This window comes from Carcharhinus amblyrhynchos, chromosome 2 (genome assembly GCF_965287045.1).
Source record: "Carcharhinus amblyrhynchos chromosome 2, sCarAmb.v2.hapA, whole genome shotgun sequence".
Taxonomy (NCBI): Eukaryota; Metazoa; Chordata; class Chondrichthyes; order Carcharhiniformes; family Carcharhinidae; genus Carcharhinus; species Carcharhinus amblyrhynchos.
In genome coordinates, this window is record NC_137325.1 from 129,002,026 (window position 1) to 129,021,414 (window position 19,389).

General features: G+C 47.2%; 1 protein-coding gene across 1 annotated transcript in view; it reads left to right on the plus strand.

Annotated features, from left to right (window-relative positions):
• Positions 1–2,504: 2,504 nt before the first annotated feature.
• Positions 2,505–19,389, plus strand: part of vipr2 (vasoactive intestinal peptide receptor 2) — a 163,745-nt gene continuing 146,860 nt past the window's right edge. The window contains exons 1-2 of the mRNA XM_080217467.1: positions 2,505–2,631; positions 5,144–5,249. Of these exons, the coding sequence (XP_080073593.1) occupies positions 2,581–2,631; positions 5,144–5,249 (157 nt within the window). The 5' untranslated portion in view covers positions 2,505–2,580. The remainder of the gene's footprint in view (positions 2,632–5,143; positions 5,250–19,389) is intronic.

Sequence of the window (19,389 nt, forward strand, 5' to 3'; positions counted from 1 at the left end):
ACTAGGGGTGGGTAATAAATGCTGGCCCAGCCAGCAACACCCGTGTCCCATGAATGAGTAAAAAAACAATTCCAGCCACTGTCTGACCTGCTGAATCTTTGCCAGCATTTTCAAATTCTCTTTAATATCCAGAACACTTATCTTATTTTCAATATGTTAAAAATACTGCAGAATGCTGAAGTTAAGTTTTGCAATTTTGATAATTTCTCGTTGTTGTTATTTACCGAGAAGGCACATTTGAATCTCTTGTTAGAGGCGCTGGGCTGAGATCTGGAGGATTAGGAAGGATCCAAACTGACCTCTGCTCGGGCTTGAACTTGCAGCTGGCTTTATGTTGTTATGCAGCCTACGTCCTGTTTCCATCACACACCCTGACTGAATCAGCATCTGCACAGAGGGGCGGCCCAGAGAGGGCCGACCCCACCCCCCCCTCCCCAATTCACATCAGCCACCAGAGGAAGGGTATCGAATAATGAGGGGCAACTTCGCCCAGTCACCGGGCTGCTCTGGACATCCAGCACTGAGCTCAGGGTGTCCTCAAGGGGATAAGGCAAGCCAAATGCTTAAAACGTGGGAGGAGGGGAGAGTGGGGGGCCACTGCGGAGAGCAAGGGAGGGAGAGAGGGAGCGGGAGAGGGAAAGCGGGAGAGGCAGAGGTGAAGAGGGGAAGGAGACAGTGTGGAAAGGGAAGGAAGAAATAAAACAGAAGGAGTGGGGAAAAGATATAAGGGAGAGAGGGGGAAAGGAAAAGAGAGAGGAAAAAACATAGAAACATAGAAAATAGGAGCAGAAGGAGGCCATTTGAGCCTTCAAGGCTGCCCCACCATTCATTCTAATCATGGCTGATCATCCAACTCAATAGTCTCGTCCCACCTTCTCCCCTTATCCTTTCATCCCTTTTACCTCAAGTGGTACATCTACCCATTTCTTGAAAACAAACAGGGAGGGGGTAGAATTTTCCTATTCCTCTCGCCACAGGAATCGTCAGGCAGGGGGGACCATGCAAAGGTCCATTGACCTCGGGTAGGATTTTCCAGTTTCAGGACAGCTGGAAAATCCTGTCCACAATGTTTCGGCCTCGATTACTTACTGTGGTAGTAAATTCCATAGGCTGATCTCCGTCTGGGTGAAGAAATGTCTCCTCAGCTCTGTCCAAAACAATTTTCGTTTTGATTTGATTTATTATTGTCATGCATATTAACATACAGTGAAAAGTTTTGTTTCTTGCGTACTATATAGACAAAGCATACTGTTCATAGAGAAGGAAAGGAGAGTGTGCAGAATGTAGTGTTACAGTCATAGCTAGATTGTAGAGAAAGATCAACTTAGTGGGAGGTAGGTCCATTCAAAAGTCTGATGGCAGCAGGGAAGAATCTGTTTTTGAGTCAGTTGGTACATCAGCTCAGACTTTTGTATCTTTTTCCCAATGGAAGAAGGTGGAAGGGAGAATGTCTGGGGTGCGTGGGGTCCTTAATTATGCTGGCTGCCTTTCCTACCCTGTACTCTCAGACTGTGAGCCCAAAATTTTGGCTCTCCCATCATCAGGAACATCCTTCTTACAACTACCATGTAGAGTTGAGGGAGGGAAAAGTGGAGGGAGGAGGAGGAGGGAGGAGGGAGAAGGGAAAGAGTGAGGAAGGGAAAGGAAAGAGAGGAGGAAGGGTGAAAGGGTGGATTGAGGAAGAGGGGAAAGAGTGAAGGAAGGGAGAGAGGAAAGAGTGAAGAGTGAGAGAGGAAAGAGTGAAGGGAGGAAGAGAAGAGGGGGTGAAGAAGAGAGGAAAAAGGGGAGGGAGGGAGGAGTGGACGGAGGTAGAGGAGAAAGAATGAAGGGGGGGAGAGACGAAAGGGGAGGGAAAGAGGGAAGAGGTGAGTGAGGGAAGAGCAGGGAGTGGGGAAGGGAGTGGGGAGGAAGAAAAAAAGGAAAAGCAGAGTGGGATGGAAAGAGTGAGGGAAAGAAAGGGAGAGATGGGAGGAGGAGAGGGGAAGAAGAGGGAAGGGAGTGCAAGTTTGAGGGGGGAAGGAGAGGAAGAGGAAAAAGAGAGAGGGAGGGATGGGGAAGAGAGGAGGGGAGAGAGAGTGAGGGGAGGGGAGAGAGAGTGAGGGGAGGGGGAGAGAGAGTGAGGGGAGGGGGAGAGAGAGGGGAGGGGAGAGAGAGGGAAGGGAGGGGGCAGAGGGGAGGGAGGGAGAGAGGGAGGGTGAAGGGGAGGGAGAGAGAGGGTGAAGGGGAGGGAGAGAGAGGGAGGGGAGGGAGAGAGGGAGGAGCAGAGGGGAGGGGAGAGAGGGGGAGGAAGGGAGAGAGAGAGAGAGAGGGGCGGGAGACAGAGAGAGGGAGAGGAGGGAGAGAGAGGGAGGAGCAGAGGGGAGGGGAGAGAGGGGGAGGAAGGGAGAGAGAGAGAGGGGCGGGAGACAGAGAGAGGAGCGACCTTAATGTATCACTTGGAATTAAAGTTGCCTTGAATGAAGTTTGCAGGCGGGAAGCTGTGTGGGGAGAGGTGGGACTGAGTGTACAGTTTGAGTGTGGGATCGCTAGTTGCAGTGTGCTCGGATGGTGCCACAAGCAGCAGCTTAGAAAGGCTTCACCATGAGGGACATTCTGCTGCAAATCTCCTTCACCTTCTGCAGCTTGCTGTCGGTAAGTTTGGGGATGAGGTGTGTATTAGTGAGTGGCGGTGTGTACAGTGTTCAGACAGACTGCATCCACCGCACTTTCCCAAAGTGGGATTGCGGGGCGGCCAATTTTACAGCCAACTTTAGAGGAAATAACTCAGGTTTTGATCTCTCCCCTAATCAACTGACTTTTTGTAATTAGCCCGAATCAATGTTATGGATGACCCTGTGGAAACAAGGAGTGGGCAAATTAGTTTCCTATTTCAATTTTTTGCCTTTTACAGTGGTTTGGGGATTATTTTAAATGACAGTTTAGATGCAGTATTTAATATAAATATACATAATATATATTTAATAGACCTGCTTCCAGTGGGCAGCAGGGCAATCACTAGTCTTCCTTCCCTAGAGCCTTTTAAAGGCAGTTTGACACCAATAGCTGTTTTTGGCGTGCTTGCTAACCTGTCCTTTTAACCCTTTAACCTGTCTCCGTGTCCCTGATGTTGCTGCAAACTCTTCCCGTCCGGGTCTGCCACATCCCTCCTCCAACCTCACAGCATTGAGATTGAATCGAGCCTCCCTGCTCTGAGCCGCGTTCCCAGTGTGAATCTTGCGCTGAATCTTGTTCACAGCCCGGGTCAGCACCAAGTGCTGTTCGAACAGTGAGGCTGGATCCGGGCTCAGGACGGGACAGCATCACCCCAATGCTGGGACTCCCTCGGGGAGAGCCCATTGAATCATTTCGCTCGGTGCAGCCTGTGGTGACACATCTTCAGGATGTAGAGATGCCAGCATTGGACTGGGGTAAACACAGTAAGAAGTCTCCCAACACCAGGTTAAAGTCCAACCGGTTTATTTGTTAGTAATCCCAGAAAGCTTGTGGAACTACTATCAAATAAACTGGTTGGACTTTAACCTGGTGTTGTGAGACTTCTTACTGTGACACATCTTCAGAACGCATCGAAGTGGCACTTTATTTTAAAGTGTATTTATTAGTCATTAGTCGGCTTGCATTAACACTGCAGTGAAATTACTGTGAAAATCCCCTAGTTGCCACACTCTGGTGCCTGTTCGGATACAATGAGGGGGAATTTAGCACGGCTGATGCATCTAATCAACACGTCTTTTATATTGTGAGAGGAAACTGTAGCACCCGGAGGAAACCCATGTGGACACGGGGAGAACATGCAGATTCCGCACAGACAGTGACCAAAGCTGAGACTTGGGCGGCACGGTAGCACAGTGGTTAGCACTGTTGCCTCACAGCATCAGAGACCTCGGTTTGATTCCTGGATAGAGTCACTGTCTGTGTGGAGTCTGCACATTCTCCCCATGTCTGCGTGGGTTTCCTCCGGTCCTCCAGTTTTCTCCCACAGTCCAAAGATGTGAGGGTTAGGTTGATTGGCCATGATAAAAATTGCCCCTTAGAGTCAGGGGAATTAGGGGGGTAAACGTATGGGATTATGGTGCCTGGGTGGGATTGTTGTTGGTGCAGGCTCAATGGGCCAAATGGCCTCCTTCTGCACTGTAGATTCTACAATTCTGTTATTCTATAATTGATCCTCAATCTGTGCTGCCCTTGTAAAGGGAGATAGTATATTAAATGTTAGATATAAATGTGTGTGTGGTGTGAACTTTCAGCACCAGATTTAAAGTTAATTCTCAGGAAGTTGGTGAGCTAACTTATCCCCAGTAGATAGTAATATTTATAACTTGACCATCTGTGAGCGATCCCAGTCATTCATAATAGGCTGCCTGTATCAGTTTCCCCACAGTTTGTACTCGCCTCTTAAAACTACAAAGCCAGTGTGCAGAGTGGACAGGGCAAGACTTTAATCCATCTCCTTGCCTGCTCCAAAAAATAACTCAATCCAATTCCTGCCCCCACTGCCCCACGCCCCAACCCCCCGCCCCCAAACCCACAGGAGAGACATACAAGATCCAACCTGACAAGAAAAGGCACTGCACCTGATCTTGGGTTCAATCTGATGTGTTTTTTTTAATGGGTGGGATTCTCTGGCCAGACTTGCCCCTAAACCAGAGAATCCCGCCCAGGGTCAATGGACCTTTGCATCCACCCCGCACCCGCAACGATTCCCGTGGCGGGTGGGACGGGAGAATTCCACCCGATGTTTTACTCCATTCTCAAAGTTACAAAGCCAATGCTCCGAATGGACTGGGAAAAACCCAAATCCATTCCTTGCTTGCTCCAAAAACCAAATTCAAAATCCAATTGAATCCAATTCAGGGGAATTTCACAGTAACTTCATTGCAGTGTTAATGTAAGCCTTACTTGTAATTAGAAAACAAACTTTAATTCAAGGTCCCCACAAGAGAGACAGACAAGATCCAGGATGACAAGATGAGCAATTGCTCCTGATCTTGGGCTCGATCAGATGCTTGGTTTTAGCCAAAAGGCCGATCGGATGTCTTGCTATTTGTGTGTTAATAGCATTTTGCAGATGTTAGTAGCTGGCTCTGTGTTGTGAGTGAGAGGTGAAATATATTAAACTACCCCTTTTCCTTCCTGCTGTCTGCAGGTGAACGGCATCCACTCTGAATGCCAACTGTACTTGGAGTTAAAACAGGAGGAAATCCACTGTTTGACTCGACTGAACAAATTCAACAGCACGGATCTCTCAGATGGTGAGGAACATTTCCTGATTGGTACTGGACGGGTTGGGGGGAGTGGCTGAGGGACAAGCTAGTCCATTAATGTAATCCATCCAGTCAAATCACTGTAGGGATTCTATGATTCTGTGTCCTTCCCACAGCATACCTAATTTGGTATCATCAGAAAACATCGATACATTACTCCCTGTCTCTACATTTAAGTAATTAATATAGATTGTAAATAACTGAGGCCCCAGCACTGATCCTTGAGGAACTCCACTATTCACAGCTTGCCAATTGGAAAAGGTGACATTTTTGTCCACTCTCTGGTTCCTATCTGACAACCAATCCTTTATCCATGTTAATATATTAACTCCAATCTGATGCATACTTATCTTACCTATTACCTTCTGTGTGGCACCTTTTCAAAAACCTTTTGGAAATCCAGGTATGCTACATCTACTGGTTCGCCTTTACCTAGCTTACTAGTTCCATCCTCAAAGTAAACTTGTTAAACAGAATTTCCCTTGAGTAAAATCTTGTTGGCTTGTTCTAATCACACCATGCTTTTCTAAATGTATTGTTAAGACCTCCTTAATAATCATTCCAGCACTTTCCCAATAATAGAAGTCAGGCTAAAAGTAGTTCACTTTTTTTCCTCTACGTCCTTTCTTGTTACATTTGCTAACTTTCAGTCTGCTGGGAGGATTCCAAAATGTAAGGAATTTTGAAAAAATCATAGCCAGAGAATCCAGTGTCTGTGCTGCAATCTCTTTGAACCTTAAGATGTTGGCCATCAGATCCTGGTGATTTGTTGGATTTTAGTTTCTCCAGTACTTCGTCACTGCTGATACTCTTTTGAGCGACTAACTCTGTGTTACTGGTATGCAACCAGTAACACAGAGCACATGCACAGCCTTCTGCTGTGAAGACAAATTAAGCGAAAGGGAAGGGGAACTAAAGTTTGGTGAATGTAAACATTTAACACAAACTGAAGTATTTGCCAACAAAAGATTGAGGCCGCATTTATATAGCACCTTTGCCAATCACAGGAGTTCCCCCCCAGCACTTTCAGTCCAAAGAAGTACTTCTGTGGATAGTCACTACTGTAATGTGGGAAATATGTTTTGCCTTTGTTGTGTTGAGACAGCAGTTTTAATTCAAACAGATTTAATTTAAAACAAACAAAATTGGTGATCTTTATCACATTTATGGCAGCACCTGAGATTGATTGTACTCAAACACTTTCAATGACATTTATAGTTTCCAGGCACCTGGTGAGGGTTTAGCAAAAGAGTGGAAGCATTATATCTCCCACTTCAGCATATGTTGCTTCACTATCTACTTGTAAGTCATGTCTGTTTGAGTGGAGCTGTCCCTGACATTTACACACACATCAAACTGATCTACGTAAGAGAGGAGAGGGAGGCGCTGTCTGAGAATTCGCTGAGTGAACATGTTTAGCTTGTAATGAATGCAAGCTGATGGAGCTTTGGTTGTTTTTTAAAAGGTTTCTATTTCAACCTGTGATACTGCTATGATGCTAGGATCACAACATAAACGTCTGCAGCGCAAATAGATTTGGGGGGGGCAAACTTACCAAAAAAATTTGAAGTGCTGAACGAGTGTGGAAACAGGAGAGATTACGTCCATTTGTTTGGACGAGTTCCCAGACACAATCATGCGACACTTAGAGAAATAAATGAGCCCGATTGCAATTCTCACTAGCAGGGGGAGTGAGCGGAGCCTATTCACACCAGAAAGCCAGCTGCTGATCTCTAGGGGTGCCATTTGCACAGGCGCTCCAATCTTCCAGTGCAGTTAGTACACTGTGTACACCATACATTGGGAGAAGTGTTACTCCCCCCCCAACATTGGCTTGTGGGAGTGGGGCCTGGGTGGGATCATTGTCGGTGCAGCCTTGATGGGCTGAATGGTCTCCTTCTGTACTGTAGGGATTCTATGATTCTGTGAACTGTGAAAAAAGGAGGATGTTTTTACATAATTACCATCTGAATATTCTAAAGCAGACAATCTTAAATGAAAGCTTCTGGCAGTATTATTGGCATCTAATACACCCAAAATCCCCAGTCAGAGGATACTTTATTCCGGGCGGGAATAGGGACTCCATTTTATTAGCACAATCTAGGCAGGTGTGATAAGTTATCCTTTTCTGACGGACAAATTTGCTTTGTGCTGCCTCAGTCCATTTCTTCTTCAGCCCAAATCCACAACTCGAATCAATTCATAACGTGGCAACGATTTAGCTTACGATTATTCAGACAAGGGTGTAGGTATCTGCGTCGCAGCACTGACACCGGGAGATTGGAATATTTGACTCGGTCAGTCGAGATGGGAGTTGGGGCTCTCAAGTGAAGAAAATAAATCGGCGAAATTAAAAACGTAAACAAAAATCACTTCTACAAAGAGAGGGAGAACATTGATTAATGTTTTGGGCAGTGACCCTTGATCAGAACTAGAAAGGGAAAGTGAAGGAGCTTCAATGTAGAACTAGGTGAAACAAAGAGAGAGGAGGAAAGCAGTTGGTCACGATAACCTAAAAACAACACAGATGGGAGGGAGTCAGCAGGTTTAATCTTGGGAAGGCATTTAAAAAAACATCAAATGGTGAAAAATGGGAAGGTTCATTCAGCCAAAGGCATGACAGACTACTTAAAGTTTATTTATTAGTCACAATTAAGGCTTACATTAACATTGCAATGAAGTTATTGTGAAAATCCCTTAGTCTCCACACTCCAGCGCCTGTTTGGGTCAATGCGCCTAACCAGCACGTCTCTCAGAATGTGGGAGGAAGCCGGAGCACCCTGAGGAAACCCATGCAGACACGAGGAGAATGTGCAAACTCCACACAGACAGTAACCCAAGCCGGGAATCGAACCCAGGTCCCTGGCGCTGTGAGGCAGCCGTGTTAAACACTGTGCAGCTAAGATATTTATTTCCATCAAGATTTCAAAAAGCCCAATATTAGGAGAGCTATGAGATAAATTTAACATATATTTTAATTTTAAACCAAGCTTTTTGTATTGAAGTCAGTAGAGAGGGCGACACGGTGGCACAGTGGTTAGCATTGCTGTCTCACAACACTAGGGACCTGGGTTCAATTCCTGGCTTGGGTCACTGTCTGTGTGGAGTTTCATATTTTCCCCGTGTCTGCATGGGTTTCTTTCGGGTGCTCCGGTTTCTTCCCACGGTCCAAAATAGTGGATTGGCAGTACTAAATTGTCCCTTAGTGTCAGGGGGACTAGCTAGGGTAAATTCGTGGGATTATGAGGATAGGGGCCTGGGTGGGATTGTGGTTGGTGCAGAAGGAGGCCATTCAACCTATTGAGTCTGCACTGACCACAATCCCACCATAGGATTCTGTGAGAGCAATATTGGATGCGCTGTAAAGCAGGTGTTACCCAATCTGGCAGGGCAAGCTAAAGCCATTTCTATTATAGCCCAAAAATGCCGTTACTGTTTTTTTTGTTTTGGTCCATGTTTATTCACTGCGGGCAGATGCTGGCATTGGACTGGGGTGGGCACAGTAAGAAGTCTCACAAAACTAGGTTAAAGTCCAACAGGTAATTCCAAATAAAGCTGTTGGACTTTAACCTGGGCGCTGTGAGACTCCTTACTGTATTTACTGATGAGCAGATAAGGATATTGTAAATGGAACTGGTGTTCTCATTGGCTTCCAAGCTATTCTCGGTACAGTCATGTTATTTGAATGCCACCTGAGCTAGTAACAATCTGGCAGGGAGTGACAATCCAAATTGTAGGGATACAATATACTCCTGAGTTCTACAATTCTTCAGAGAATTTTTAACAATTAATCCTTTGTTATTTAAGGCCATTTCCGGTGTCAGCATTGCTGTGCTCTGTTAATTTAGAAAGGTTAGTTGTATGTTCTGTTACACAAAGAGAGGAACCTAGCTCCTAAAGCAATAACAGCTTATTCCATTAATAAATAACGTCTAAAATCATTCCATGAAATAAAGCCCTGGGGGCGATCTCACCAAAAAAATTCTATGTATCAAATGAGCGTGAAGACGGGAGGAAATCATGCTGATTTTTTTGGGGCGTTAAAAGCCTAATCTTCCCTCAGCAAAAAGTGAAGCAAGATCTGTTTCCCGCCAACAGGGGGAGGGGGCAGGATCTAAGCTGATCCAAAAGCCAGCAAGCGCGCATGTGCAGATCTCTCTGTTCTGTGCAACAGCTCAGAACAGAGAGAGATCTGTCTCTGTCTCCCCCACCCCACTAACGCTGGCCTCTTCAGCCAATCGCCAGCCCCATACAAGTTGGCAAATTGCGCCCCCCCACCCCACCGCAAACCCCCGTTGTCCACTCCTTCTATTTAAAATAGAATTTAAATATTGCAATCAGTCTTGCACCCTTTTCAGGTATGAGACTGATCTCGACAGATATCTGATGCCAGGAAAATGACGATAGGCGATAAATTGGGGAGGGAGCCCATTTTCTTACAATCTTACCGGCTCAGCCTGCCCGTGGACCGGCATGACAAGATGGTAATAAGCTCTTTGTATCAGTATATCTCAGGGTGAAAATACCATGAAGGTGCAACATGCAGGGACTGAATGGGAAGGTTGCTGTTTTATTTTGCTTTGCCTCCATTTGATGTTACGTTTCTCTGAGAAAGCATTCCCTTCCACAGCGTGTAACTCCTAGCACGACACACTGTCTCCCTCGGCGCACTGCATACTTGCTAAAACCTACCAAAACTGGCTCCCAGCAACGAAAGCATCCCGGGCTCCAGGCCCATGTTGATTTGACATTTGCCTGTTCAATGTCCTCAAAATGATGAGAGCAGCAGTGTGAATGCAGCAACTACAATGACTAATGACACAGTGAGAGACAGTGTGGTGACCATGGAAATCACGATGTGAAAGATTACATTTATTTAACCTAAGTGTCCGCACGTCCGATACTATGCCGAGGCATGAGAACTTTTTCCTTTAATTTTCATCGATACAAGCCAAAGTTAACAGCGAGCTCCCTGATCGCTGGAGGAGCTGTGAAGCAGTGAAACATTTCTTCAGAAAACAAGCAGTGTCAAAACTTTTTAAAGATATTTCTGCAGCCAAAAACACTATAGAAAGGTTGAAGGATAAATACTGAATGATCTGCGCAATATTTTGAATGGCGACAGCCTGCTTTTAGGCCTTATTTCGCTGCTGCTGGTATTGACCCAAAGAAGTGTGTGTGTGTGTCAGTGTGTGTGTGTGTCAGTGTGTGTGTGTGTGAGAACAGGGCCTGGGTGGGATTGTGGTCAGTGCAGACTCAATGGGCCAAATAGCCTACTCCTTCTGCACTGTAGCATTCTATGAAACTGCCATTTGGGAGGAAGGAAAGCGAACCCTGGAAGGTTCGCCTTATTCAAAGGTACTCAGTGCCTGAGTGAGGGACCCAGGCATTGAAAGGAGGTGGATTTACTGATAGTTATCCCCCGCCCTCACTGCCAACCCCTTCTCCTGTGTCCATCATTCTCCCACCACCAATCACCCTGGGCGGCACGGTGGCACAATGGTTAGTACTGCTGTCTCACAGCGCCAGGGACCCGGGTTCAATCCCCGGCTTGGATCACTGAGTGTGCGGAGCCTGCACATTCCCCCCATGTCTGTTGGGGCTTCCTCTCACAATCCAAAGATGTGCTGGTTAGGTACATTGTCCATGCTAAATTCTCCCTCAATGTATCCGAACAGGTACTGGAGTATAGCAACAAGGGATTTTTCACACTAATTTCATTGTGGTGTTAATGGAAGCCTACTTGTGAAACTAATAAGTAAACTTAAACTGTGGCCGGGGTCCATAAAGATCCTGGGCCTTGATTGGGTGCATGCCAAGTTGCAGCTACCATTGCCCTAGTGGCGTTGTTGAGTATGCACAGCTGCCAGCATTTTTTGGGTTGAGTTCTGCCCCCAAGGTCTTTGATCCAAGAGAAATGGCACCGTTGCCCATTTCAGTATCTTAGAAACACTGAATGTAGCAGGTCTTCCTGTTACCATTGTGAGATTGATGAAATGATTATATTTTGGGACTGTAGCTTTAAATTTTGGGTAAATTTTGGGTTTGTGTGTTTTGAAGTCTGCCTGATAGTTAGCCTGGGCACTTTGATTGTTAGTAGTTAAAGGAAGGTTTATATTATTTTGCTGAGAAGAAGATGTAAGGTATTTAGCCTCGGGACAATAGCCGCATCTCTGAGTTTACAGTGAGTAGGCTCCGAGTCCCCAAAGTCTCAGCTCCACTCTGCAGCTTATAGTGTAAGTAGGTATTTTGTTGTAAACAATCATGCTGCAAATTATCCATTTACTGCACTCACCTGATAAAGGAGCAGCGCTTCGAAAGCTCGTGCTACCAAATAGACCTGTTGGACTACAACCTGGTGTTATGAGACTTCTTACTGTGCCTACCCCCATCCAATGCTGGCATCATGGCTACATTTACTTCCAAGATAGAAGGAGTTAGGGTCAAGATTAGCTAATCAGCAGTTCGACTCAGGGGTTAGAAGAATCATTATAACAGACTGTGGGTGATGGATTTAAGAAACTTACTGGAAACTGAGGGAAACACCAGGAGATGGCCATCCCAAGTCACTACTTGGTGAAACGTAGGTACAGGAAGCTTGGAGTATCTGTGGATTGCTTCTATAAGGACTAGAATTCAGAGGGTTCGAAATGTGATAAGTGTATGAAGTGAATGTTCCACTCTGTAGTTTAAAATATAAGTTGCCGACAAAAAGAAAAAAAAGTGTTTAGTCATGCGTGCTTTTAGTCATTTGTTACAGTAACAATTTTAAAAATCTTATTTTGCCATCCTTTTCAGCTATTAACCGGTAGATCCAATTTCTTTTTAAAAAGTATTAGTCTCTATAAAGATTGTAACCTTCCTGAGTAAAAGCAAATCCTGCGGATGCTGGAATCTGAAACCAAAAGAGAAAATGCTGGAAAACTAGTGGAGTGCCCCAGGGGTCGGTGCTGGGGCCTCAGCTATTTACCATTTATATAGATGATCTGGAGGAGGGAACCGAGTGTATGGTGTTGAAATTTGCTGATGACACCAAAATTGGTGGAAAGGCAAATTGTGCAGTGGGTGGGGAGAGGCTACAGAAGGATCTAGATAGGCTGGGCAAATGGGCCAGGAAATGGCAAATGGAATTTAATGTTGGCAAGTGCGAGGTGGTCCACTTTGGTAGGAATAATGGTAGGAAGGATTATTACTTACGTGGAGAAAAACTGCAGCAGGCGACGGTGCAGAGGGACCTCGGGGTCCTTGTGCGTGAGTCGCAAAAACCCAGCTTGCAGGTGCAGCAGGTGGTCAGGAAGGCGAATGGGATGCTGGCCTTCATCGCGAGGGGGATTGAATATAAAAGTAGGGAGGTCTTGCTGCGGCTGTATAGGGCATTGGTGAGGCCGCAACTGGAGTACTGTGTGCAGTTTTGGGCGCCGTACTTACACAAGGATATTTTGGCCTTGGAGGGAGTGCAGAGGAGGTTTACTAGGCTGATGCCGGAGTTGAGGGGGTTGAGCTATGAGGAGAGGCTGAATAAACTAGGCTTGTACTCGTTAGAGTTTAGAAGAATGAGGGGAGATCTCATTGAGATGTATAAGATGATGAATGGGATGGATAGGATAGAGGTGGAGAGACTCTTCCCGCTCAGAAAGGATAGTAGGACTAGGGGGCATAGCCTCAAGATAAAGGGGGGGGCGGTTTAGAACGGAGTTGAGGAGGAACTTCTTCACTCAAAGGGTGGTGAATCTCTGGAATTCTCTGCTCGTTGAAGTGGTGGAGGCTACCTCGCTAAATATTTTTAAGACACGGGTTGATGGGTTTTTGATGAGAGAGGGGATTAAGGGTTATGGGGAGAGGGCGGGAAAGTGGAACTGAGCCACGACAGATCAGCCATGATCTTATTGAATGGCGGGGCAGGCTCGAAGGGCTAGATGGCCTACTCCTGCTCCTATTTGTTATGTTCTTATGTAAAATCTCAGCAGGTCTGGTAGCATCTGTAAGGGGAGAAAAGAGCTGACGTATCATAAGAACATAACATAAGAACATAAGAAATAGGAGCAGGAGTAGGCCATCTAGCCCTTCGAGCCTGCCCCGCCATTCAATAAGATCATGGCTGATCTGTTGTGGCTCAGTTCCACTTTCCCGCCCTCTCCCCATAACCCTTAATCCCCTCTCTTATCAAGAACCCATCAACCCGCTTCTTAAAAATATTTAGCGAGGCAGCCTCCACCACTTCAACGGGCAGAGAATTCCAGAGATTCACCACCCTTTGAGTGAAGAAGTTCCTCCTCAACTCCGTTCTAAACCGCCCCCCTTTATCTTGAGGCTGTGCCCCCTAGTCCTAGTGTCTTTTTTGAGCGGGAAGAGTCTCTCCACCTCTATCCTATCCATCCCATTCATCATCTTATACGTCTCAATGAGATCTCCCCTCATTCTTCTAAACTCTAACGAGTACAAGCCTAGTTTATTCAGCCTCTCCTCATAGCTCAATCCCCTCAACTCCGGTATCAGCCTAGTAAACCTCCTCTGCACTCCCTCCAGGGCCAAAATATCCTTGCGCAGGTGCGGCGCCCAAAACTGCACACTGTACTGCACACAAAACTGTATCATGTCCACATGACTCTTTGTCAAAGCTTTGCTGGCTGTCCAATGGGTGGGCAAGACCCCTACTGTCTAAATTCAATCCCCCCCCCAATGGAGATTTTTTTTATTCTTCCTTCATGGGACATAGGTGTCGCTGGCTGCCCAGCGTTTATTACCCTCCCCTTATTGCCCTTGTTTAGAGGGCAGTTGAGATTCAGCCACATTGCTATGGCTCTGGAGTCATATGTAGGCCAGACCGGGAAAGGACGATAGATTTCCTTCCCTGAGGCATGTTAGTGAACCAGGCGGGGTTTGTCCTGACAATCGACAATGATTTCACGGTCATCAGTAGATTCTTAATTCCAGATTTTTTTTATTGAATTCAAATTTCATCTGCCATGGCAGGATTTGAACCCGGATCCCCAAAACATTAGCTGAGTTTCCGGATTAATAGTCCAGTGATAATATCACTAGGCCATTGCCTCCATTTTTTGTGCATGGACTCAGCACGGTGGCATTATTAATGGTACCATTGATACCAAGCTGTGGAAGGGCAATGCATTTGCCACTGACTGTAGTTTAGTGTTGCTAAAACAGCTGTAAATGTGTCTCTGATCCTCAGCTACTCGAGACAGGAGAGTAATGGCGAACATTCTGGATAGTAAATAGGTGAAGTAATGCCCGCAGGTAAATTACAGAGCTGTGAGATTTCAGTAATAAAAATAAATAATGCAGTTACATGAACATTAGTTTTTCAATTTTGTTGCAATATAGCCTGTAACTCCCTGGTTCCCCAACGTGGATTTGGGGAGGTACCCCAATGATGCACTGGAGAATCCCTCTTGGCACTAAGGGTTTACTCAGCAATCGTCCAGAAGGACCAATGTCTCCTGGACAATTATACTAGGCTGGGAATTTTCAGTCAAAGTGATTGAAATCGCTTACTTTGAATAGTTCTGCCAGTTTTACACTCATGGTCACTCTGAAAAAGTTAGAAGGGAAAGAAGCACTCCACAGAGGAGAAAGAAATGAACCATAGAATCCTGACAGTGCCGAAGGTGGCCATTTGGCCCATTGAGTCTGCACCAACCACAATCCCCCCCAGGTCCTATTTCCATAACCCCACATATTTACCCTGCTAATCCCCTAACAGTAAGGGGCAATTTAACATGGCCAATCAACCTAACCAGCACATCTTTGAACTGTGGGAGGAAACTGCAGCACCCGAAGGAAACCCATGCAGACACGGGGAGAATGTGCAGACTCCACACAGACAGTGACTCGAGCTGGGAATCAAACCCGGGTCCCTGGCAATGTGAGGCAGCAGTGCTAACCACTGTGCCGCTTCTAACTTCAGAGTAACCATTTTAAACACCCAGACTGAGCGGCACACAGGACATTTCCCCACAGCCCTCACTTTCCAGTGGACCCCAATTAAGCACTCCACCCCCATTGGATTCCACCCCCCACCCCTGGTACCTTGTCCTGACCCCTCATCCTAACCAGGCATGGCCATCCCTGACTGCAACCCCCCCACCCGTCCAGCCCAATGACCTGGCCCCCTTTCGGGCCTGATCCGTCCACCCCCTCCCCCCAGCCTGAACATTACCGACTCGAACATTCCGCCCCCCCCCCACCCCCCAATGCAACTCAACCCCTCCCTGACTGGAATGACCTCTCCCCCACCCTGACTGCCCAGGACGCTGGTACGTTATAAATGGGGCATATCCTCCTACGCTTTACTCTTAGCTGGTGGACTCACTGACCTGCCTCATTTCTTCAGGCTCACCCGACCTGAGTCAGGAATCATAGAATCTCCCAGAAGGAGGCCGTTCGGCCCATCGAGCATGCACTGACAACAATCCCACCTAGGCCCTATTCCCGTAACTCCACAAACTTACCCCCCTAATCTCTCTAACCAATGCATCCCAGGACACTAAGGGGCAATTTATTATGGCCAATGCGCCTAACCCACACAACTTTAGACAGTGGGAGGAAACCCACGCAGATATAGGAGAATGTGAAAATCCCACACAGACAGTAACCCCAAGCCGGAAATCAAATGTAGATCCTTGGAGCTGTGAGACTGCAGTGCTAACCACTGACAGGTTTTTGATTTGATTTGCTTTATTATTGTTACATGTATTAGTGTACAGTGAAAAGTATTGTTTCTTGCGCCCTATACAGACACAGCGTGCTGTTTATAGAGAAGGAAACGAGAGATTGCAGAATGTAATATTACAGTCAGAGCTAGGGTAAAGAAAAATCAACTTAATGCAAGGTAGGTCCATTCAAAAGTCTGACGGCAGCAGGGAAGACGCCGTTCTTGAGTCTGTCGGTATGTAACCTCAGACTTTTGTATCTTTTTACCAATGGAAGAAGGTGGAAGAGAGAATGTCCGGGGTGCATGGGGTCATTAATTAAGGTTAGGTGTGTCATGCACTTTGGAACTCAAATATGGATAAGTCAATAGTGAGTGACAATCTACTGTTGCCTACCACTCCGAGGAAGTTATGGGTCTTGCAACACATTGTGTATTACGTAGCAGGCAGTATAATAGTTAGAATAAATAGTACAATCGGTTCCAGGTGGCCTCCATAACAACATAGCACTCATTTAATCTCCCACATCATGTTTGCCAATGCAACAAATGTGACCATGCTTTAAGGTAAATTACTGGCTGTAAAATGCTTTGAAATGTTCCAGAGGACATTGTAAGTCTTTGATTCAAACTCCTATTCTGCTTTTCTCTTTTGTGTCTGTGTGTGAGCTTTTTTACTGAGTGGCTGGAGTTGCGATCAGGACAAATGCCGGATGCTGAGGGCGGGATTTTCCGGCCTCGCTCACCTCAAGGCTGGAAATTCCCACCCGAGGTGAACAGATCTTTGCCCAGTCCTCTGCATTTTTCTGCCCTGCCCACTATGATTCACTAATTAGCGTGGATAGAGGATTGGTTGTCTAATAGGAGGCAGAGAGTCGGTATCAATGGGTGGTATTCTGATTGGCGGTTGGTGACTAGTGGAGTGCTGCAGGGATCGGTGCTGGGGCCTCAGCTATTTACCATTTATATAGATGATCTGGAGGAGGGGGCTGAGTGTAGGGTGTCAAAATTTGCTGATGACACGAAGATGAGTGGAAAAGCAAATTGCATGGAGGGTGTGGAAAGTCTGCAGAGGGATCTGGATAGGCTAAGCGAGTGGGCGAGGACCTGGCAGATGGAGTACAATGTTAGTAAGTGTGAGGTTATCCACTTTGGCAGGAATAATAGTAGGAGGGATTACTATTTAAAGGGCGAAAAGCTGCAGCATGCCACGGTGCAGAGGGACCTGGGGGTCCTTGTGCATGAATCGCAAAAACCCAGTCTGCAGGTGCAGCAGGTGATCAAGAAGGCGAATGGAATGCTGGCCTTTATAGCGAGGGGGATAGAATATAAAAGCAGGGAGGTCTTGCTGCAACTGTACAGGGTACTGGTGAGGCCGCAGCTGGAGTACTGTGTACAGTTTTGGTCGCCGCACTTGCGCAAGGATATTTTGGCCTTGGAGGGAGTGCAGAGGTGGTTCACTAGGCTGATACTGGAGATGAGGGGTTGGACTATGAAGAGAGACTAAATAGACTGGGTCTGTACTTGTTGGAGTTTAGAAGGATGAGGGGGGATCTTATAGAGACGTATAAGATAATGAAAGGGATGGATAGCGTAGAGGTAGAGAGATTCTTCCCGCTCAGAAAGGACAGCAGGACTGGAGGGCACAGCCTCAAGATAAGGGGGGAGCAGTTTAGAACGGAGTTGAGGAGGAACTTCTTCACTCAAAGGGTGGTGAATCTCTGGAATTCTCTGCCCATTCTTATGATTCTCGTGGCGGGTGGGATGAGAAAATTCCGCCCTCTGAGAGTGAGTGACAGGAGAGTTAAAATACAAAAGGAAAGCACGAAGATATTGGAAATGCTGTAAGTCTGAGATAAAACAGGAAATATATAACACCTGTGGCAGCAGCTTGGAGAGAGAAGCAGTGGGCAGGATTTTCCAACTCCCGCCGTGATGTGGAGGCAGCTCACCGTTGACCACCAGTGGGGATTTTCTGGTCCCGCTGATCTCCACCATATTTTGCGTGACTTGCCATCCCGTCACCGGGGAACCCACCTCCAGGAGAGGGGTCACCTTCCCGATCCCACTGCCAGGAAAGATCACAAAATCCCACCCAGAGTTAGCGCAGTGGGCTGGGAGGCTCAAGTGGAGGCCATTTTGGGGGCTTCCTCATGGGCCTCCTTATGTCCCCATAAGAACATAAGAAATAGGAGCAGGAGTAGGCCATCTAGCCCTTCGAGCCTGCCCCGCCATTCAATAAGATCATGGCTGATCTGAAGTGGATCAGTTCCACTTTCCCGCTTTCTCCCCATAACCCTTAATTCCCCTGTCTATCAGAAACCTATCTACCCATGGCTTGAGATTCACCACCCCTTGAGTGAAGAAGTTCTTCCTCAACTCCGTTCTAAACTGCCCTCCCTTATCTTGAGGCTGTGCCCTCTAGTCCTGCTGTCCTTTCTGAGCGGGAAGAATCTCTCTACCTCTACCCTATCCATCCCTTTCATTATCTTATACATCTCTATAAGATCCCCCCTCAGCCTTCTAAACTCCAACGAGTACAGACCCAGTCTATTCAGCCTTTCTTCATAGTCCAACCCCCTCAACTCCGGTATCAGCCTAGTAAACCTCCTCTGCACTCCCTCCAAGGCCAAAATATCCTTGCGCAAGTGCGGCGCCCAAAACTGCACACAGTACTCCAGCTGCGGCCTCACCAGTGCCCCGTACAGTTGGCACATGGAGCTGACGGCACCATAAATCCAGTGCCATCAGCTCCATGCCAGAAACCGGCGCGGAGCTGTATAAATTATTCAAATGTTGATTTCCATGTAATTAATGGGCCTGGGACTGAGTCTCTGGGCCTGCTAGTTCCCCCCATTCCCCCCGCAGCCTCACCAGTGGTATTTCACTCCAGCAAAGTTTAGTAAACCTCCCCACTAATGGGGAGCTGGTAGCCCGACCCCACTGCAGAGAAGAGAGGCCATGGAGGCCCCAGAGGATCAGAGATGGGGGGGGGGTGTCCCTTGGGCATTGCAAATTGGCAATGTCCGGGAGGCACCTTGGTATTGCCCACCAGTCATCAGGCAGTGTCAAGGGGGCAGGGCCAGAAGGGGGCCAATAGGGTGGGGCCTCTGGGGGGAGTGATCGGTGGGGGTGGGAGGGATCTGTTGCCATTTTGCATTCAGCAATGACAGCGGGAGGAAGGCCAGTGATCAGAGCAGGGTGAGGGGGGTGGGATGGGGTGGTGTGGGGGGGGGGGGATTGTGTGATGGGGACTGCCGGAATGGGGAGGAGATCGAGGCAGGCTGCCATTGTTTGAGGGGGGGGGTGTGTGGAGGGTGTGGGGAGGTCTCTGGGCTGGCTCAGACATGTCTAGGAGGCTAGCAATCAGGGCATGGGGGGGGGGACGGGGGTGGGATGGTCACATGGCCAGTGATGCAGGGGTTGCAGAGCTGGCCAGCGATCGAATTGGCCAGAGAT